Source organism: Dermacentor variabilis, chromosome 7 (assembly GCF_050947875.1).
Source record: "Dermacentor variabilis isolate Ectoservices chromosome 7, ASM5094787v1, whole genome shotgun sequence".
Classification (NCBI taxonomy): domain Eukaryota; kingdom Metazoa; phylum Arthropoda; class Arachnida; order Ixodida; family Ixodidae; genus Dermacentor; species Dermacentor variabilis.
The window spans coordinates 111,839,630-111,862,767 of record NC_134574.1 but is presented as its reverse complement, the minus strand read 5'-3'; the positions used below and the strand labels follow the sequence as shown (position 1 = coordinate 111,862,767).

General features: G+C 45.9%; 1 protein-coding gene across 1 annotated transcript in view; it reads right to left on the bottom strand.

The window, feature by feature from the left end:
• LOC142588789 (uncharacterized) overlaps window positions 1-23,138 on the bottom strand; it is an 81,649-nt gene that overhangs the window by 7,694 nt on the left and 50,817 nt on the right. Inside the window, exons 5-6 of the mRNA XM_075700608.1 lie at window positions 10,658-10,795; window positions 3,325-3,366 (exon numbers count right to left, since the gene is read on the bottom strand). Of these exons, the coding sequence (XP_075556723.1) occupies window positions 3,325-3,366; window positions 10,658-10,795 (180 nt within the window). The remainder of the gene's footprint in view (window positions 1-3,324; window positions 3,367-10,657; window positions 10,796-23,138) is intronic.

Here is a 23,138-nt window from a genome sequence, read left to right as displayed (position 1 = left end):
TAACGTAGCGGAAGGCCTACGTGTACGGAAGGCAAGGGAGACAGATAAATTATTCGCACTGTAGTAGCTGATGCATGTATATCAGAAAAATGCACGAGTCGCCCTGCAGCTGAACATATTTGTTTGAGAATTTTCAGAAGACTGCTTGCAGCAGGGCTTATGAACTGCGTCGAAAACCAGATGTGACAACACAACATAGAAAGAGGACCATGAGACTATATTTATCGCGCGCTGTGAAAACATGAACCTGAGCTGAATGGGAAATAGTCACGTTCACCGATGACTCTACATGCTCTAGGCACTGGCACCAAAAACGGCAAGTTTGGTGTTCAAATTAACAATAGGTGAAATAATTTCCGGTTTGTTTCTTTTTGTAGAGGGCGATTCTATCGCAATTTACGCTCTTAAACGTGTAGTTAGATTTACGTGCGCGGTAATAAACCCAACGTTGTCAAAAGTTGGCTCAGGTTTGACTCATTATCATATCGTGTTTGGGCCGGTCGAATACCAGCGTTTATTAATTTAATATGCTATAGAACATGCATTAACTGCACTTCCTTATGCCCCCGGTCAAAATTTAAGCGTTGAAACCTCTGTGTCCATGTTATTCTCGTATATAGCCCCACTTATTCAGCAGGAATAACAATTGATTTGGGTAGGTTTGTTATAAGTTGAATCGAAGACGCATTTTAGAGTTTTAAAACTTTTCACGTCGTCCGTGGAGACCTCGGCTCACCCAAACATCACTCTACGGAGCTTCAAGTGAACCGGAATTCGTTTGAACCGCTTCCATTATAAAAGCTGTCCTTGATCGTTTTGTCAATTTCTTCCTCGTCAGGTTTTCACCGCTGATCATGCAGAGGATCAGTGCCAGCGGAGGACGCATGTCGTTGTGCGGGTCGCCATGAACTGAGAACTCGGTCCACTGAACCTCATCGACGGGAACGTCATGGCGTCGGCATGCTGTTGCATTATAGAGCAGGAATTGCTTCTATACCTTCTTAATGGCCCGCTCAACGATGTATGTTGGCTGTTTCAACGTAACAGGAGCCCTATTCATCCCGATCGCAGTTTAAATTCCCAGCTTGATGACCAGGCTGTTCTCACGCCGGAGCGGCCACCTCTCGGCGCATACCTTATTATTATTATATTTTTTGTATCGAAAATGTATGGGATTTTGCCACAAGCCGACTTGCGTCTCGAAAACTATGAAGTGTGAAAAAAATGCAATCTCTGACCAGCCGTGTGTGAGGAGTGGGAAGCGCTTTCTTCACGCAGAGATCGGAAACGCACTGTACGAACCGATGCTCCTAGGTATGTTGCAGTGATTGCAACAGATGGCTATGCAATCAAGTATTGAAAGATCTGACCCGTCATACATCTTGGTCACGTATTTTTTTTCTGTTTCCGTGAAAAATATAAACTGCGTTTGTTGTGAGTTCTCTTTACTGGATCTTCAATCCAGCTACTGGATATTCGGTGTTTTCCTGCATGTGTCTGGGCAAATTATATTTGGACCCAGTATCACAAATAACTATCATGCGTAAGCTTCGCGATGTATCACACAATTTGATTTCAGTGAAAGTGACGCAAAACAAGTTTTCGGCTCTGCTAATGGTCTAGAAAGAAAGCCTAGAGAGCAGCACGCTGAGAGCCCTGCAAGTACAGGTGAAGTATAATCGTCACAACGTCATCGCTAGGGAGCTACCATGGCGACTGCAGAAGTTGCACCTTGCACTCGCTCCCGCTTTGCGGTGGACGTGCGGTTGAAGAAATCGACCGAGCAGGCTGGTAAGTAAAATAGAACGTGCGTGCGCAGTACGCGATCTCGAACTTAGGCGCGCAGACGTCAGAAGGCGCAGCGATGCAGTGCAGTCGCCGCTTCCGTGGCCTTTAGAATTTTGCGTTCGACTGTAGATACATCATTACCTTTAATTGGATCACTTAGTGACCATCAAATCCTGGATGGATGATTCCGTATAAGAAGGCGAATACATACTTCGCACTTGGGGATGTGGCATTTCCATTTACTTCTGTTGGAGAATAGTGATACTCTTCTGGAGGAAATCACCTCGAAATTGTCCCCAATAAGAATGATAAACGCCTCCTCCCCTATAAGTGTACTGCGGCAAAACACGCGCACCATCACTTCTGTAGCGAGAGGATCAAATAACGACGTGTAAGGTTGCTTTCAGACAGCTGCCTACAGATTCTTTTGGGGAAGCGATGCTTCAGCTGCAATGTAATGATCACCTAATGCCACCTTCATTCATGAGAGACTCGCAAGGCCAGATCCACGCCACATGCCCGTCGTTGTGTTCCTCATCTGTTATTTAACACACTCCCCGGGGCCAGAGGAGGAAAGTCTTAAAGGGTACTGTTTCTGCAAACGCCGGAGCTAGCTCTAAGGTACTGGGGATTCGAGTTCACATGCACGTACGATGAGATCTGTACAATTTATTCGCTTGCTCACCACACCAATTTTGCATTATGTTTTGGAAGCGTTATATTCTTGAATAATCACAACGTCTCCTTCGCTTCCTCAAAGTTTTTTTTATGGTTCTCTTGAGTGAACGCTTCCAAGTGTGAGGAGATTTTCACGAAGCCATTGCTTAGACGATAGTTTCGCTATGAGCTGCCTCTGGACCTAAAAATTGGGAATGTCAGTATATTTCTGCTCTTCATATATAGCTTTTCTTGTTGACAGGAGACGACAAAGCGATAAAATGAAGACGGTGATAGAATGTCTGGCTGTTTAGAAGTACACAATCTTCATTCACAAAATTCACAATCTTAAGAACCGCTCCCAAATGCCACATCACCACGAAGATGTCTCGTCAAAAAAATTTCCAAATGATGCAGTGGCTCGAGGAATTAATAAACGCACTTTTTAGCACAAATAAGGAAGAAAGAATTTCGAAATTCAAAAGTAAAAATGCACAAAAAGCAAAAATGCACAGCAATTCAGACTAGCTTGTGATAAAGTAACAGCGTTCATTCGAGTAAGGAGAAAGAAAAATGGAACAGCTTATTACATAAAATTTGGGTAACTGTTGAACAACGTGATTTATTATAATCTCATTTCTTAAGCCCCCTGACAACTTTTACACCATACCAGATCATTAGACACGCTCGTTCTGTCGTTTAACACCTCTTTTTGCACAGTCGGTCCTCGGCAAATGGCTAGGGCTCTCAACGAACAATATATTACACATACTCCTCGCAATCCTAATATATTTAAATTTGAACATATAACAGGTCGTGAAGTTCTAAATGTAGATAGCACTATGCCAGTGAAATGTGCAATAGGTTCTGACAACGTACCGTTTTCGGGGAGATTCCAGTCACCCGCAAATCTGATGTAACCTTTGGAAAAAATATAACGAGTTATCGGTTTACACATCTACGTATCGAGACCTTAAATAATCATATATAATCCAGGTTCACAAGACTGGTGATAAAAACTACAGTTTTATCTCCATCGTAGGTATAATAAATATCTGTTAGAAATAGATTAGTACAACAAATAATGTATTTCCTAGAGCACCAAGGTAACCTTACACCCTGGCAGCATGGGTATAGAAAGGTCAGGACAACTGACACACACATCTTTTCCTTATCTGAACTTGACTACCACTTAAATGAAGATAGAAGAGTTGTTGGCATATTTTTCTCATAAAAAAAGCCTGTGACATTGTCAACCACAGCAAAATATTGAATAAACTCGAATGCGGTGGTCTTTCTGGAATACGCTTAGAATTCTTTCAAAATTATCTAGAAAACCGTAAACAGACACTGCCAATAACTGTCACTCAATCCATGTTTTTTAAGCAGTAGGTATACCTCAAATCTCAGTTCGTGGACAAATACATTTCTCACAATATATTAAGGACCTTCTTTACGTCGGAAAGAAGTTTTCCATATTTATTTGTGTTCACGAGACGGCTCTCATCAGAACACGACTCTCCGAACGATAATTTTTTTGTGCGAATTCAGAGCTTGATGATATCCACAAGTGGTTGTCTTCAAGCGAACTAAGGTTAAACAGATAGAAACCAAGTAGGTTGTTTTAATTTCACCATGCAAAATTATGGGTGCACACTCCTGTACAGTTACAGTGAGTAAATTAGCACTAGAACGAGCGAATTTTACAAAATGGCTTGTTGTTCTACTTGACAAAACTTTGAACTGGAAATCTCGTATTGACGAAGTGTGCGAGGAACCTAGTAGAGCTTGTTTTCTCTTGCACAAATGCCGAACGTATTTGAAATGCCGTCACTTGGGTCGGCATTTCAATGTGCCGACCGATGTCTATGTGCGACCTTGGGTCGCACATAGAGCGGCTATATATAAACAGTTATACTGCTCGAGAAAAGAGCAATACGCTTTATGACAAATTCATACTATACGGCACATACTGTAACACTCTTCCGAAGCCTAAATGACATGCCTTTCACCACTCTGATTAAGAAAACTGCACTAATGGTTCATTCTACAATTAACACCAACTATCCAGTCTCGTCATCAATTTTGTATGCTTCCGCTACCAAAGTCGTAACAAAGTAAAAGGTAACTGCCTCCCTAAGCAAAAAAAAGGTTATAATGTAAGAGAAAGGTCAACTTAATGCCGTCGCCTTATGCAACAACCTTCGATTAGAACTAGAAATCGTACCAATTTCTCCGTAGGAATAAAAATACCTTCCTTAAGTTATATAAAGCTACCTAATATATTGTTACAGTTAATGTTAAACCGGCTTTGTTTAAGGGACGAGATTGATGGTGAAGTCAAGATGGCGTCCCGAGTCTGTACACGCTAACGTCTTTTTCCTCTTCTGCTCGCCTGGCTCATGCCGTAGCAATTCCCGGTTGCCAGACGAAGCCCGCTGGGCAAGTTGAAAACACTCGGAAAGCGTAGGGCGAAACCGCTTAAGACGGGCAACATGTACTTACTGGGTCCGGCTAGACCGACGACAAGCGGACGTCAATTGTGCCACCACGTACGTCAAGTCAGTCAAGCGATCTACAATGACGAATGGGCCCGTGTACAGGGGTAAAACTTTTCGCATAAGCCACGTTTACGTTCCAGAGTCAACAACCACCCAAAGTGTCCTTTAGCGTACGAGACAGACTGGTGTCGGCTGTCATGGCGCTCTTTCGATCGGTGTTGCGATGCCACAGTACGAAGACGAGCGATACGCCCGGCTTCTTCGGCAAGACAAAGCGTCTTGGCAACAGAGTACTCGCTGTGAAAGTGAAACGGTAGTATAGTGTCAGTGCAGCTTAGCGGTGAACGTGCGTAAATGAGATAAAAAGGACTGTAATCGGTCGTCTCATGCTTTGCAGAATTATAAGCATACGTGATCAAGGGGAGTACGTCATCCCAGTCCTTGTGATCATAAGATACGTACATGGCCAGCATGTTAGTTAGAGTTCTGTTCGTACGTTCTACAAGCCCATTTGTCTGAGGGTGATAAGGCGTTGAATGACGGAACTGCGAAGTGCAGAGACAAAGCAGGTCTTCTACGGCGTCCGCACCGAACTGACGACCGCGATCGCTAATGATGACACGGGAGGGGGGACCATGTAGAAGAATAATGAATCGAAGCAAAAACGTCGCAACGGACGTAGCTGTTGAAGATGGTACGGCTGCCGTTTCCGCGTAACGGGTTAGATGGTCGAAACATACGATCACCCATCGGTTGTCGTTAGATGATCGGGGCAATGGGCCCAAAAGATCGATACCCACTTGTTCAGATGGCATGGGAGGCGGCCATAGAGGCTGGAGAAGACCTGGCGGAGCGGTCGTAGGGCGCTTGTAGCGTTCACATTGTTCGCAACTGGCGACGTAGTGCTTGACTGTGTCCCGCATTTTGGGCCAGTAAAAACGCTCCTGTGTCCGGTTCAAAGTTCTGATGAATCCTAGATGGCCAGAGGTCACATCGTCGTGCATGGCTCTCAGTATGTCCGTTCGCAGACTCTGCGGCACCACCAGAAGGAAGCGTGCGCCTTTAGCTGATTAATTGGTCTTGTAAAGCATGCCATTGCGGACACAAAATCGCCTGGTGGCTCCTGGACGCGATGCGGCTATAAATACAGGTTCCAAACTAATATCATTTTCCTGCTCTGCTTTGAAAGTCGTCGAGTCTGGGAATGCAGAAGAAATGGGAGCAAAGCAGTCATTAAAATTATCTTGTTCACACTCCATCGTCGTCAGAAGAAGGCGGGAGAGACAGTCCGCATCTGCGTGGCGACTCCCGGACTTGTAGGAAATAACGAAGTCGTTCTCCTGCAGTCGAAGAGGCCAACGTGCCAGTCGTCCACTCGGGTCGCGGAGATTCACCAACCAGCATAACGCGTGGTGGTCAGTAACGATAGTGAACGGGAGTCCGTAGATATAGGGCCGAAAATTGTGGACAGCGAAAACAGCTGCCAAGCATTCTTGCTCGGTCACAGTGTAATTGCGTTCCGCCTTAGTCAAAGCGACTAGCATAAGCCACAAAGTGTTCAGCTCCGTGATGACGTTGCACTAGTACGGCACCGATGCCGATGCCACTGGCATCAGCGTGCACTTCCGTAGGTGCGCTTGCATCGAAGTGACGCAATATGGGCCCTGACGTTACCAGAAATTTTAGTTGGTGGAGCGCGTCGTCGCAAGCCGATGTCCAGTTGAAAGGGACGGCTTTTTGGAGAAGACATGTTAGGGGGTGCACCACGTCAGCGAATCTTAGGACGAAGCGACGAAAATACGAGCACAAGCCCATGAAACTCCTCAACTCCCGCACTGACTTCGGTGCTTCGGAGGAGCTGACTGCCTCTATCTTCCGTGGATGTGGCCTCATACCGTTTTTGTCGACCAGATGCCCAAGTACTAACGTCTCGGTTTCCCCGAAACGACATTTCTTGGAATTTATGATCAAGCCAGCTTGTTTGACACAATCCAGAACAAGACTCAGACGGCTGTTATGCTCACTCAGTGTGCTGCCAAAAATCACCACATCATCGAGGTAGCACGAACAAATTTCCCATTTAAGTCCTCAGAGGATAGTATCCATGAAGCGTTTGAATTTTGCTGGTGCGTTACAAAGGCCGAACGGCATAACGTTAAATTCATAAAGACCATCTGGTGTCACGAATGCCGTTTTCTCCTTATCGTCTAGGTGCATGGGTATCTGTCAATACCTTGATCGTAAATCGAGTGATGAAAAGTAGGCAGCGGAATGTAAACAATCGATGACATCATCAATTCTAGGAAGTGGATACATATCCTTTTTGGTGACTGCATTCAGTTTCCTGTAATCAACGCAAAACCGCCACGATCCATCCTTCTTTACTAAAATACCTGGTGCTGCCCACGGACTAGAGGACTCTTGAACAACACTCTTCCGCAGCATGTCTTTCACCTGTTCAGCAATAACTGTCCTCTCTGTTGAAGAAACGCGGTAAGGCTTTTGCCGAATGGGGTGCGCAGATCTGGTGTCAATTCTGTGGCGAGCACGAGAACACGGGAGTGAAACCTCCTTGTCGCCCTGTGTGAAATCGAATACAGAAAGATGTGCCCACAAAACTTGTGCGAGAGCATGGCGCTCATGTGAGGGCAGCGCCTTGTTGATCTTCCGTAGGATCTGCTCTTCAGAAATGCTTTGGTGAGGATCGCTAGTATGAGACTGCTCCTCCTCGCTTAGAATTGTAATGGAGCTGTAAGTAATCTCGTTAAATTCAGCGAGCTTCATATCACGCTGAAGAACAGCAGGGACGCAAGAACAATTGAAAGCCCACGTAAGTGGCTGAACGACTTGCGCGTCAAACGATGTAAGGTCGTCAGCAGCGAAGTTGACAAGGATAAGTGACAGCGACCAAGGCGGTAGCAGCAAATCGTTCGAAACCACATAATAGTTTTTCACTGGTAAGGATGTGTCGGTAGGGTGGCGAGAAGCGCGCTATTCAAAGTAATTGCGCCTGTGCCACAGTTAACGGATGCACCACAATCCTGAAGAAAGTCAATCCCGAGAATCACATCATGAGTGCACCGCGGTAGTACGAGAAATTCTGTTTTAAGATCTTCTCCTCCGAACAAAACACTTGCAACACAAATACCAAGGAGAACTAGGTACTATCCACTGACACCACTAAACGTCACATCACCATTCCACGGGAACATAACTTTCCGACCCAGCCTCTGTTTGAAAGTCACACTCATGAGGGCAACGGTAGCACCAGTGTCCACTAATGTTCTTGCAGGTATACTATCATTAACACACGCACTTTGTTCTTCACCATCATAATAGGCAAAGGAGTAGTTCGCAGAGACGCAGACTGTCCGGCGACCTTACCTCCATCGGGCGCGCCGGCTAGTTTCCCGACGGCGGTGGTGACGCAGCACTTCGCCATGGTGACGGTGAACGGCGTTGCCGACTGGTTGGGGGCAACAGGCTGATGTCTGAAGCTGGCGAGCCACCCCTTCTACTATATTGACGGACGGGGTGGCGCGCCTGGGGTGTTTGCACTATCAGGGTCTGTCGGCCAACGGTCGTCATAACTGTCACGTTCAAAATTAGGCCCAGTTTGTGGTGGGCCATATATTGTTGTCTGTCAGCGCCGGCGACAAAAACGAGCAATGTGTCCTGAGGCGCCACAGCTCTAACACACAGGCGATGCGCGACCGACGTTGTAAACCTCTGGGTCAACCCTGGGAAGCTGCGAATAATGAACGCGATCTTCCGAATTCCGATTCATGGTGGGAGCTCGACGAGTTCGTTGATCGTGCGTCATGTCGTCGGGAAAGGTACATCGGTGCTGTCGCAGCTGACCGACTCGACACTCTGCAACGCCTGGCATGGCAGGCAACGCGGACACAGCAGATGCATGTTATTGAGGTTGGTTGGGAGCGCAGCCAAGCTGTTCGACATCCACCCCTTTGTTGTGTCTTTCAAGTTCTTCGCGAACAATTTGCCTTATAGTTGCCGCAAGGTCAAATTGAAAACTGTAGTTGTCATTTTCTTCAACGCTTGCCAACGTTGTGACATTTGCTAACCTGCCGAACTTTGGCGTGATACGGCGCAGCTTCAAGGCCTCATATATGTGGCAATGCTTGATGAGGTCGGCGCCCGAGATGAGACTCTCCTTTCCGATTAGATAATTGTACACATCCTCGGCTATGCCTTTGAGAAGGTGTCCAACCTTATCCTCTTCGGACATTCGAGGATTGACCATTCTGCAACGCTTCAGGATTGCCTCTATGTACGTAGTACAGGTCTCACCTGGCACTTGAGTGCGCTGAAGCAACGTCTGCTCCGCCCGCTTCCGTTTCTTGGTGGAATCGCCGAAGCACTGTGTAACGTGAATAACGAAGCTGTCCCACGTTGTGCAGATATCTTGATGGCTCTTGAACGACACTAGCGCAGTGTGTGTGAGGAACAGAACCACATTGTTGAGCTGAGCCGTGGAGTTCCAGCCGTTGCACTTGCTCACACGCTAGGCGTGGGTGAGCCATTCCTCCACGTCTTCGCTGAATTTTCCCGAGAAAGGGCGGGGCTCCATCCGATGCATCCACGCGCCGTTTGTTCGCACTGGAGCTGCCAGAGAAGGCTGTTGGTCACCGCTCAGGAAATTAGGGCCACCTGGGTGCTCTTTAACGTGCCACAAGATATGAGAACACAGTTGTTCTCTCGTTTCGCCATAATGGAAATGCGGTCATCATGGCCGGGATTCGATCCCGCGACCTTGTGCTTAGCTGCTAAACACCATAACAACTAAGCAACCAGGGCGGGTGCCATGCATAGTCGTGTTGTACGTTATGTACATCTATTACGAGTACAACTGTAGCAATGTGTGTGCTAATGTTGCGAAACTTAACTGTGTAAATGCAGGAAACGTATGAAATCGTATTGAATCGTAATAGACCTGGTGTAATTACTTTTCCAATTTTAGAATGTCAACAAAAATACTTTTGTTTCTATCCCATTTGTGTTGTTATGTGACACGCTCTTCCTTCATATTTGTAGAAAAATTAATTCCCAGTAGCCTCAGGGTAATGATGAAGATGTATTAGTGCAATTTAATTTGCACAAATTGTACTATGTCGTTAAAATTTTATTCAATTCAATACTGGTTCACTCCGTTGTTCTTAAGCTACTGAGCCTGGAAACTAGCTCACGTGCTGCTTTCCTAAATGTAGTAGCATTATCTGAGCTTACGAATTCCGATGTTGCTCGTCTTGCACACAGTCGCCTAAAAGTACTATTGGAATGCTTTGGAAGTAATGTCAACCACAATATCAACGCGAAATACTCGAACTATTTCACACGTAAACATCACACCATGTACTTTAACACAACTCTATCGTTTCGCAAAAACTGGTCAGCAATATCAATTCCCGTAACCTAGAAGCGGTGGAAGTCGCCCGCATGGTCCCTGGTCGCCTAGCCGCAGCTTTGTGGCTGAACCATGCACGAATCCTGCATTTTCACTGCTTGTCCGTCACCGCTTGTCGTGCCCATGAGATGGAGAACATGGCGCGAAGCTGCGTTAAGCTGTCATCAGCATCACCATGCTGAATCGCTCGATGCACTAGCAAAATGCTGAGGCGCGAAAATGGGTTGTCACATGCCAGCAATAAAGGTGCTTCGAATATGCAGTCTGAATGATGCAGTACACTTACCTCCTAAGTAAGTCACATTGAATACAGCGCAGTATCCATGAGGAACCCATCCGTTGCTCCCAGTATATCCTATGACCGCTTGAGCAAGGATGTGCTCGTGTGTTCTCATAGGTTCATAAGCTTCATCAAGAAAGTAGTCTAATCGGAAAAATAATAAACATTCACGAGTAGTCAGGAGACGAAGGAATAAATAAGGCAATGTCAGATAATGATTAACACTAAAGGAAGCCGTGTGGACAGGAACCGTCGTTGTCACAGTGTAGACAAAATTTGACGGGGATGTTGATTTATTTATTTGCGTTGGTGGTTACAATAATCCGTAGTCTCCCACTACGATGTGCCTTGTGGTCCGAGCTCGTGAAAGATGGAAGTATTTTGAAATATACACGTATTTCTTATTACATGACCACACCACCATTACAAATACCAACGGGCTGTGTTCGCACAACTATAAAACAGTAAAACGCAGTGGGTATATATCGAACACAGAATTAAGCGCCATTAAATACGTAGATTCCAGCAAGTACAAATCACTACCTAACATGTAGTACCAACTGAAACTACAAAAACAAACAATTCTGCACTTTCGAAAAAAGAAATGACACCCGATCGTTAAGAGCGTACATCCCATTACATGCACAGAAACCCGAGAAAATATTAATACCTCATAGAAATCGCAATTGGACCTGCAGTGTTGAACATTTCGCAACCTTCAAAAAGAAGGAATGCAAACAAGAACCCAGAGAAATGTTTACAACGAAGTGAAATTCCTCGCCGGCGCTTTCAGATTAAAAAAGAGCTAGCAACGGCTTATATCACATTTCGTGTTGAACGAGGCCTTGTTTGCAGTCCCGTTCACGAATAATGTGTGTCGCATTTATTCGTCATGTAGTTGCAATAAATGATCGCAGAGGTACCCAATTAAGCTTCTGAACGTTCATTCAGTCTGAAGGGTCAAAATTTTTTACGCCATGTAATTTTTCCCGCAGGCTACAGATTCTGAGAAACAGTAGAATAGGAGAAATAGAGACTACAGGTGTAGGTGAGACCGGATTATTTTAGAAATAAAACACATGGATTGTGGTTCAATTTGCAAGTGCCGCAAGCTTCTTCCTTGAATTCATGCTCGTGATCGATACGTATTGATAAGTAACAGAACGAAAACATGTAGTTGTCACTGGTGATAGGACTTAGCGAACTGTATATGCAATAAATGCCATTAATCAAAACATCGTTATGCGCAGCTTCAATGTTTCGAAATGTACCCTTGTTCTGGCCCGTCTTGAGAGGAACTTGACGTTATATTTCGGAATATATAGAACATGTCGTACTGCCATCTATTTCACGTTTTCAATTTTATCTTTATTGACAGTGGAGAAGGGGTCCCATATCGCCAAGGCCTAACGTAAATTAGACCTAACCGGGGATTTTTATAGCAGGGCTTTTGTAACTTGTAGTAACGCACGCGTATTATGTGTAACGAAGCATCACGTTTTAGAAACTGTTGCTACTAATGGCACGAAGTACCAATGAGGCGATAAGAAGGGGACTAAGAACAACGCTTAGATGAGTTAATTAAAGGTTTTCTCGATAATAGTAATGCTAACATTTGTACTCGAACATACGCAGCCCCTTTTTGTTTAACGTTATCATACAAACAGTACTTCCGCTTAACATTATTTGGCAATTTAAACACTACGTACATATTATCGGGGAATGTCTCCGTCCTTCACTACTAAAAATGAGTTTGGTTTAGGTAAACCTGTTGTCTGCTAAGTTTCTCATACACGGTTAAAAGTGCCATTTCAAGTAATTCATATTTAGCACGAAAAGTAATGATCCCAACAAACGCCGCTTTGGAACTCTTCACGCGCAATTCGAATCTACGAATTGCTGTTCATCCAGCTGTATGGATCGTTTTCGTTCGCGTAGGTAATCATCAATCCATAAAGTGACCGGGTCGTTGTTAATAAAACGTTGAAACTTGTGCAAAAGGCGGCGCGGTAACTGAATCGAATTTCTTATGCAAGCACAGGGAAAGGAAATAGCGGAATTACGATAATCCAGAGCATCAGTCAATTCACGCAAAAATTAGTTTCACTACGTCACACAGGAGACCAGCTTTTTGAGTGCAGGTTGAAGCAGAGTAAATATGAAGTTATGTATATGTGTACCAACCTATTTGTATTATATATGTTTCAGAATTTTGCAAACCAGTGACATTGGGAACATTGGACGATAAATTACCGGAGTGTTTCATTCGCCTGATTTGAGAACTGGAACAACATGTGCTATCTTACAGTGAGTTGGAACAACTTTATGATATAGTGCATGTTCGAAGATATTTTTATGTAGTGCAACACGTTAAACGAGCAATATTTAAACAATACCTCACGCAAAAATTGAATACTGAAACGTTCAGCAAAATTTATACGCTACATTCATCAAAGATTATGGTACTCATGAATAACAGTCCATACTTTCCCTATTCAAAGTGCTTTAAAGCGTCAATAGGCAAAGAAAACGCATTGCTCGAAATGGTATGCAGATCCCACGTACTGTGGGAGTCGACGTAAGCTTCTTGAGCGTTTAATCTAACACTAGAGTGGTGATTTGATGCTACAATTACCTTGCGTGCCCCACTGCTGTTTGTCTGCTTAGTACACAGAACACACAGGGAGAGCTGTTTGCTAGATGCGCCGTTGTGCGCAATATTTTACAACCTCTGAAAGGGTTGAGCATTGTTATCCCCTCACATGGCACATCGCATTGTGGCAGAAGTGTTAAACTTGAATTGGGGATTATGGGGCTGTACGTGTCAAAACCAGACACGGATTATGAGGCACGCCGCAGTTGCGGACCCCGGAATAATTTTGACACCGTGACGTCTTTTAACCTGTCCCAAAACCTAAGTGCACGCGCGTTTTCCATTTCACCCCGGTTGAAAAGGGGCTGCCGGTTTCGGAATCCAATACACGACCTCTAGTAATGCCATAGCCGCAAAGCTGGCGCGGCGGGCACAGAAGTATTCATTTCATGGTCGAGCACTTTCGTAGTGCCTTCGCGACCCTGCGGTACGCCTTATTTATTAGGCTCTGCTACTGCGTGCCCTGCATGAGTTGCCCCCTTTACATATTGCCATGGCGTATATTTTTCAGAAATAGCAGCAATAACTGTACCGCACCTTGAACTTCAGCATATCCTGTGTCCCCGCAACCACTGTCGTATAGTGATGGGGTTTCCTTGCCGTTTCACGTCACCTCGCCCACTCTTGTATGTGAAGTGCTTATTCTTCTCCCTCTCCTTCTCCTCCTCTTTTCCTCTCTACTTCTCATCCTATCTCTTCTATCTGCGCCCCCTCTGGTCCAACGCCAGTTAGAGTACATTCTTCCAGGGCGGGCTGCTCCTGTCGCCACGTGATCATGCGTCTTCCACATAGGGCCTTGGTCCCCGGCGCGGCAGCGGCGGCAGCAGGCGCTTGCTTGAACGCGCGTCCGCGTTCCGGCAAACGCACGTGATCGTTGCAAAACGTGGTTGTTAGCTTGAATCTTCATTTATGTGCGTGAATCGGCAATGGCGACTGACATCGGTGTTTATCGCGTGTTATGTGTGCCGATCACGGTTGTGCAGAATTAGAAGAAACTGCGAAATGTCTGGGAAGTGTTGTGTGCCGCGGTGCAATGGAAATTGCAAGACCGGCCCCAAGGTGCACGTCTTCTCGTTCCCTGAAACCGACGAAGTAAGAAAAGCGTAGATACGTGCCATTCCACGTGGAAACCTAGTCGTGTCAGCTAACTGCAGGGTAAGCAATTTTGAATGTTTGCTATTTTCTGTGCAGGTTATTGCTAGTTCTGTCATCGGTCGACAGCAAACTGCGGTTGCTGGAGTTGCTTCAGTGAGTCGAGGCGTTCTACAGTGCTGTGAGTTCAAGTTTTCAAAAGTTGGATATGGACATCGGCGAGATAAGTTTCTGTTCTGAGGAAAGTATGTGCAACACAAGCAGACGATAACTTCCCGACCATTCGACTGCTCACCGAGCAAGTGCAGTTGATGTCAACAAAAAATAAAGCACAACTCCGCTATCCCGTTGACTTCATGGTGTACGGCTGTATACTTTCTACAATATCGCACCATGCATACCAGTACATGTGCAGTCACGGCAGCATAATCGTGCCCCACCCAAGGACCTTTCGTTGAATGTGTTCGTCATTCGGGATGAACGCGCAGTTCGAGCATCAATACAGTACATTCCTCATCTAAATGGCCCAGAAGATATCCGAGTTGAACGAGCAGCAAAGCTTCGTGACTCTGACGGTGAATGAAATTCATCTAAAGCCCTTTTTTGACAACAAAGGAGGCAACGTCACTCGTATCGCATAGAACAATACAGAAGCAGCAAACAGTGCATTTGTATTTACGGTGCACAGCCTCATGTGCAAGTTTAAGTAGGTAGCACACCTTGTACCTGTGCATAAGGCTAATGGGTAATTTCAGCACAAGCTTTTGGGAGACGTCATTCGCGGCTTAGAAAATATTGGATGGAAAGTCGTGTGCGTCGTGACTGACGAAAACGCTGTACATCGAAGCGCGATGACGCCTTTCAAGTACGCTCTGACCAAGACACCTCCAAGCCACACCGACAAAATTATTGGCAAATGATTTCGTGTTTCCGCATGCATCAGATCTCCACAGGTTATTGTTCTTTGTAATAGATCCCGTGCACTTACTGCAATGCGTGCGCAACAACTGGTTAAAGGAAAATGACGACTAGTGTGTCTGGTCCCTTGAGTTTGAGGCAAGCTCAATGGGCGAGCGGTGCATGCATTATACGCGTTTTAAGAGAATCAAACACGCATATAAATTAGAGAACGAGCAGTTACTGCGGCAGGGCTATACTTTTTCCGGGAATGCTGTTTTTCCTAAAGACATTGAGAAACAGAAGATTAAACCTGCTTTGCAGATATTCAGGGCGTGCGGACCGGATGCACTTCGGGTGATTGGAGCCCAGCACAACCTAAAATACCAAGAAGAAACCACCAGTTTCCTAGAGATGAGAGTAAGGCGGTGGAAATTCATCAATGTGAAGACTCAAGCTAAGAGACCCCTTTCAAAAACCCGTCTACCCTTCTCGATTAGAATACAGGGTCTTCTTTTTGAGGGATTTCTAGGACTGGTTGGAAGCATGGAAGGAAAGGAGGGCGGATGCCTCTAAGTTGGCTGATGAGACACATGGCGCTCTGATCCAGAGGACTCCAGCATTCTTTGAAATTGTCAGATACTGCTTTGAGGAGCTCAAGATGTCCTTTGTGCTTCTTGGGAAGGTCCTGACCGACCTTCAAGAAGTCCGCTTTGGATGCTACCGGTGACTGGCCGGCTCGCAATATGATTTGTCTGTAAGACAAATGTACGCGTGTGTTTCACGTCTGTGAAAATGAACACACGAGTGAGGTGGTGCGGAAGTATGTGCTGTGGTGGAGCACAAACATTAACGTCCAAATTTTCTGCCGGCAATTGAATGACAAGGTGTCTGACCCGGAGAACTAGGCTAAATAATGGAAGCTGCAAACACTAACAAATAAATGAATAGAACGCCGGTGCGTGTAGTAAACATCCGTCTCCCTATTTTCTCTTTCTGCCTAACTTTATTCAGAGTTGTGGTGTGAACCTCTCCTCTTGACCTTTGTGTTACTTGACTCGTTTTTTGCTTCATTTCTTCAGAGCACAACACGCGTAGCCGAAAAAAAAGTCAGCCAAGCTCGCAACTACTATTCGGCATTGTGCTGACGCGTTCCTACGCTTACGTCACAGCCCGCCCTGTCCGGCTTACGTCACGGAGCCAGCCTCCTGGCCTTGAGATAGAGTAGGTGGCGTTGTCTGGCCTCGCACGTTAGTAGAAAGCGAAGCACTGCAGTTTCTGTAATGCTTCTGAGGAGAGTCAATGATAATTATAGCTGTCATGCGGCTAATGTGGTGACCGCCAGGCAGCTCCTGACGGTATTGCGCGCATACCACGCTGTGGGGTGAAAACAAGTTTCTCCCTTCTCCTTTCGTCTCTTACTCGCACTTGTCATCTATATACACGCATCCCTCGACGAACTTTGCGCCGGAAGCAGCAGCCACAGTTGCCCACAGCAGCAGCAGCAGCGGTAGCGGGAATGTCGGAGGAAGAGGTGAAGAAAGATTCGCTTTAATACGAGGTTAAATGCTCTGCTTTAAGTGGATGGGGTAACGGTGACGCGGTAGTTCAATTGGTAGAGCATCGCATCCTTTCTTTATTTCATTTAATAGGCACAAGTAATTTCCCCTATATTGTCCTTGGTGTCAGTGTTTGTTGCCTTCTTATCATATGACTAATAAAAATTGCGCGCCTGGTTTAACCCCTTTGTTCTCGTTTATTACATAATGAGGGTCTCGAAGCCGGCAATATTGATTCCTTCAGGTAGCATGTGTGGGTTTATTGAGCGGTTGCCTTCACGCAAAAACATCATGTTCTCGTGACGCCGTTGGCAGAAAGGATGTTCTATACCCGCCGCCAAGGTCTGTGATTGTCGGCGCTCACTAACAGTCCCAGGATTCTAGCAGGAAACATAAATAACCAAGAAAGTGGACGGGAAAAAGTGCCGCGGTAGCTCAATTTGTAGAGCATCGCACGTGAATCGCGAATGTCGTGGCATGGTTCTCCACCTGCGGCAACTTGTTTTTTCTTGCACTTTCATTTTAATAATTTTATCATTTCTTTTTTATTTTACTAACACAAATAATTTCCCCTATGTTGTCCTTGGTGTCAGTCTTTGTTGGCTTCTTGCGATATGATCTAGGTTAACCCCCTTTCTTCTGCTTCAGGTCGAGCATCACCACAATTTCGCCTCCGCCGATGAGAGCAGGGATAACATGTAGTCATTCTTCTTACGTTTAATGTAACACGAGCATTTCACTGAGTAATTAATTATAGGACTGTGCATTCTATTTGAATATCACGGGTCCGCTTATGCGATTGAAATGTTGGTCATTTGTTATCACGTCCTTCGGTCTCTTGCAAACGGAATATGCCGGAGCGATTTATATACTGTTTAGGCGTTTAGTTAACTAGTGTTTACTATTATCATGTCGTTTATTTATAACCGAAGTTGCCACAAAGCAGTCATGGAAATTGTATAATCCTGATGTTGAATTAAGGTTTGTGGCAACATACATTTAGACAAGGCTCATGAAAACAACAAAGCATGCCGGCAAGGCTGCACTCATGGCGGTTATATTAGCTTTCGAGTAATTGAGCGTGTATCTGGTACTAGAACAAAACTTTGCCGATTTTACGTCCATCGCACACAGCGCAGTACTGTTGTCAGATATTGCAGAAAGGTGTTGGCTCACATCCGAGCAGTTCTAGCGTATTCTTAAAAAAAGTATCTAAGGCACGATCCGTGGGACTACAAATTGAAGCAGTATTTGTCCAGGCAAAGAAGTTCGTAAAACTCATATTTCCTGCCGCGACACCGCGTAGCGCATCAGAAGTGAGGGGGTGGCTTTTACACTGAAAGTTAGGAAGCTTTAAAGGCACCGCCAACAGTAACGTCACCATCGTCATTATCAGCAGCCTATTTTTATGCCACTGCTGGACAAACGCCTCTTAGAGAACTCTTAGGATGGAGCAAAGGTGGCGTAAGTGTCTGCGGCTTGCTCGCCCATTATGTAGAGTAGCGCATCCATTTGATACACCTGCAGCCTTGCTCACAGCGTTCAAACCGCTGTTTTCACTTCAGCCGACGACAAAAAATTACGACGAAGTTTCGTGCGGCGACGGAAAGTTGAACTCGTGCGCCACTTGAAGGATGAACGACGCCATGTCTTCGAATATTAGGGGTCGCGCTGCTTGAACAGTGAAATGCTTATATAAGCAGCAGGTTATCGTTGTTCCTTTGCTGACGTGGTACTTCGCATGGTTGTCGACTAGGAGCTCAAATCCGCTGATAGCATGCGCTCTTTTGAGAACATGTCGCAGCAAGCAGGAAATAGCTAGACGGCCACACATGGATTCACTAAGCTCCACGTTTCAATAGTGCCTATCCAGTCTGCTCTACCTGAAGATGAAAATCACGTGTTACCATTTAAACGACCACGCGCCGTCACGGGTAGCTATCTCGTCCCGCTTCCACCAGATGGCAGCGTCAACAATGCATCGCATCTATGAATGGACAATACAGACAACAAAACTATTTCCTAAACCAAGCAACAGTTGTTCTTTTACATTATCTAAGTTAACATAGTGTTTATAATGCCTACAATTTACGTGTTAATTCCAAGAGCTTATGTCTCTTGGGGGAACGTAAATTGGCAAGGAAATTGATAGCTGGCTTTCCCACCAATAAAAGTAGATGTAAGCATAAAATGGCAACCGCAATGCAGATTGGTTGGAGATGATACCAGCCGCAATATATTAAATTGGGAGTAGTGCATGTTCGCAATGGCACACCCTACCACAGTACACCGCACCACGTCATACTGTGCACTGGTCCGTGATAGCCGATCCAGAAGAACAGAACCAGCTGAATGCCACACGACAAACAGCAAAAGATGCCAGGGAGAAAGAGCGTACTGCCCCACTAGAAGAACAATGAATTGACTTCTGGGGTTTTACGTGCCAACCCACAATCTGAATATAGGGCACACCTTTCTCGGACACTGCAGACAAACTTTAATCCCCAGGGGATGTTTATTGTGCCCTGAACGCACCAGACACGGCCGTTTTACATTACGCCTCCATCGAAATGCGGCCGCCGCGGTCTGCATTTGACCCCGTGACATCATGCTTAGCAGCGCAACACAATATCCGCTAAGGTAACGCAGCACGCAGAAGTTCCTGAAGGAGACGCCACGTAGCGTGTCGCCATCTCTTGAGGCGACACGAAACCCGCGCCGCGGAACTCACGGACTGGAGGCCTTCAGGTCGCAGTACAAAAAGGTAACAATGAAGTGTATAGGGGCCCTGTATCTGCCTTCTGAACGGAGCCATCAGAAATTACAAGTGCAACTTCAGTGAACCTAAAGAGACAGCTTTAGGTTCATTGGGAACAAACATTAGAAAGAACTAGGAAGCAATATTTTGTTTTACTTGTGTGGACAACAACCAGAGTATCGAATGGGGGCCAAAACATAGGGTTGGAGGCCATCGACTACATTTTCGTAAGTTTTGACTGGTAGCCTGAATGTCCGCATTTGAGTGCCTCGATAATGGTCTGGACTATTGGCCCATGGTCACTTGAAGGTCACCGACAATAGGAGCTAAAAGCTTTTCATGTTTAAAGTTTTTGCAGAGAAGAGGAGGAGAATCGAAAATTTCTGCATAGCGCACGAGTGGTCTCGCTGCACTCTTACTAAAATTTACGTACAATTATAACTAACATAAACCTGAAATGTTTCCCAGTCCCGCATTTTATTATGCCTCCGGTGATACGTAACATGCAATCTGAGCCAATAACTGGTATTTTTTACATGACACGTCAGATAATTGATTGTGTACCGTAGAAGGCTCCGAGACCGCGCGCACAGCCACAAAAAAACTTCCTTATCATATTCGACTTTCATTCCCCTAATAGGGTTCTGTAGGAAATTGTGGTGTAAGAATGTTCACTTTATAGGTTGTAAACTTTTGCAAGAAATGATTTCTCGCTTTAATGTTTCATCTTTTTAGTATAACTCAACTTCACGTGGCTGTTGGTATCTGTGAAGCCATTTGATTAACATCGTTGATTTATTTGATGCGATGGGACACACCATGTATATACGGGATCGCAACAGCCTCGATTTAGCCATCAACCGCTTTGCGCTGTTTCTTACGGGAACGACCCTGTTGCAATGATACTTTCGTCACGGATGACAGCAGTTGTGCAGGGTAGCCACTTGCTTTAAGCCACTGGACTGGGTAGGAGAAGGTGCAGGACATCGAGTGGTGCAAGAGCGAGCGCCCGCATTTCTAAGCGCACCTAGGGCGATGGGGCGCTTCACTAATCTTGAATGGTCGGATGTTTAGGGGAGAAGGTGTTTTCTGAAATGCGGGGCATACGTCCAACACGTGTGCCCCTCCTAGGGGTGTAGTTCGAGGTCAACGAAGCGGATGTCTCCATATTCAGGCAATTCTGTTGTGAGCGTCAAACCTTGATTGATGCTCCCGAATTTTTCAAACACATGGTCGAGAAGAGTTGTTGCTTCAATAGGGTGGACAAAAAGGATCACCAGGAAATCGTCAACGTAGCGAAACACCTTCAGGGGAATAGTGGTGCTGACTTGCTCGTGGAGAAGATGCACAAACAATAACTCACTCATTTTGGGCGCAATGCGTGAGCCTATGCATATCCCGTTCTTTTGCACATAGAACTTTTCATTTTGCAAGATGACGGTGGATCTTAGGTAAACGTGCAGCAGGCCCTGGAAAATGGTGACGTTGGTGCGAACTGAGTTCTGGAACCGAAATTCACCCACCATTTCTATGGCTTCCTGCACGACGGCGAACAGGTCATGTTGAAGTAGGGAATAATATGGGTCGTTGATGTGCACCGAGAAAGCCTGAGCCCTTTTTAAGCTTGACTCCTTTAGGAACTGGCTACCCCGGTCTAGTTGCGTTCTAAAAACGGGTCATTTATGGGAAGCTGCCTGAGACCTTCGAAAAGGTTGGACCCGAGGCACTTCTTCCACGTGCCCACTTCTGAAACAATGACGCTGAAGGGGTGGCCTATCTTGTGAGTTTCAATAGTGAAAAAGGCGGAAAGCACAATTCCTTGGAGCGCTTCATCGCACTAGACAACTTTTGTTGACCGGCTTCATCCAATCTGCCTTCGGCGAACTTCTTGGTCTTGGAAGGGTTGAACACATCGGAAACTTTGAAATTTTCTTTGAGGGCCGATTCTGCGGAAAGGTGATATTGCAGGGAGCGGCATACTACAAAGCCGCCTTTTTTATCTGGCACTGGGTGCTTGAGGTCGCTACTCCTCAGCGTTACGACGATGCTTGACACCTTAGGTCGAAAGAGACCGGAGGTTCCCAAGAAAAGTGCATCAACACACTCCGAACCGCCCTTTCACTGTTGGGGGAAGCGGCTCAGCACGACAAGGTTCTAACGAGGGACAGCGCCTTGATATTCTCAACCTTAGGCGTAACGCAGAACTTAGGTCCCGGCCTGAAAACTTTTTCCACTTGGTGCGGAATAACTACTTCTCCCAGTTTGGCAACTGGCTGGCCAGGCGGAGGCCCGCGAGGCTTACCAGTGACTCTGGGCGAATGGCACACCAAAGAGCTTCTGTGAGAAGAGACACCACCTTCAACTGTCCGTGGAAGTCCTGAGCGAGCCTGCTCGGGGAATAATTCCTTCAACACCCTAGTAGAAGTACGTCCTTAAGGAACCGAATCTGCCTCCAGGTCTCCGACCTCAAGAGGAGGCACAACCTGAGCGCTTGGTCCTCAGCAAGCAGGGAACTGCCTAGCAACAAGGCTACTTGCGGAGGCACGAATGCGCGTTTGATGGCGAACGTAAAAAGGTGGGCGTTGCGGAAGACGTGCCCAAGAAGAGCCGAACAAGAAGAGCTGCCTGAGACCTTCTGCAACATCTCAGGCAGCTTCCCATATATGACCCGCTTTAGGTACGCAACTCGACAGATGTAGACAAGTTCCTAAATGAGCCAAGCATGAAATGAGCACAGGCTTTCTCGGTATACATGAAGGACCTACATTATTCCCTACCTCACGATGACCTCTTCGCCGTTGTGCAGGAAGGCGTAGAACTGATGGGTGAAGTCAAGTTCCTGAACGCAGTTTCCACCAACGTCGCCAATTTCCTGGACCTACTGCATGTTTACCTAAGATCCACCATCGGCCTGCATAATGAAGAGTTCTATGTGCAAAAGATCGGGATATGCATAGGCTCTCGCATTGCGCCCACAATGAGCAATTTATTGTTTGTGTACTATGATAGTCTCCTCCCGCAGCAACTCAGCACAGCAATTCCTGTAAAAGTGTTTTGCTAAGTTGACGATTTCCTGGTGATCCTTTCTGCTCACCCTAACGAAGCCACAACCCTGTTCGACTAAGTGTTTAAAAAATTCAGGAGCATCTCTCGAGGTTTGACGTTCACACGAGAATTCCCCGAAAAAGGCCAGATCCGCTTCCTTGACCTTGAACTACACCTCCAGGAGGGGCACACGTGTTAGATGTATGCCCCCCGTTCCAAAAAACACCTTCTCCGCTTCGCATCCAACCAATCAAAAGTAGGGAAGCGCTCCATCGTCCTAGATGCCCTTAGAAATGCGGTCGCTCGCCCTTAACCGCACTCGTATCCTGCAGCTCCTCCAATCAAGTCCAGCGCCTTAAAGCAAGTGGCTATCCTTAAAACTGCTGACATCCTTGACGGATGTTTTATTGCAAGAGGTTCGTTCCCCCAAGAAACTGGGCAAAGCTGTTGATGATTTAATCAAGGCTGTTGCGATCCCCTATA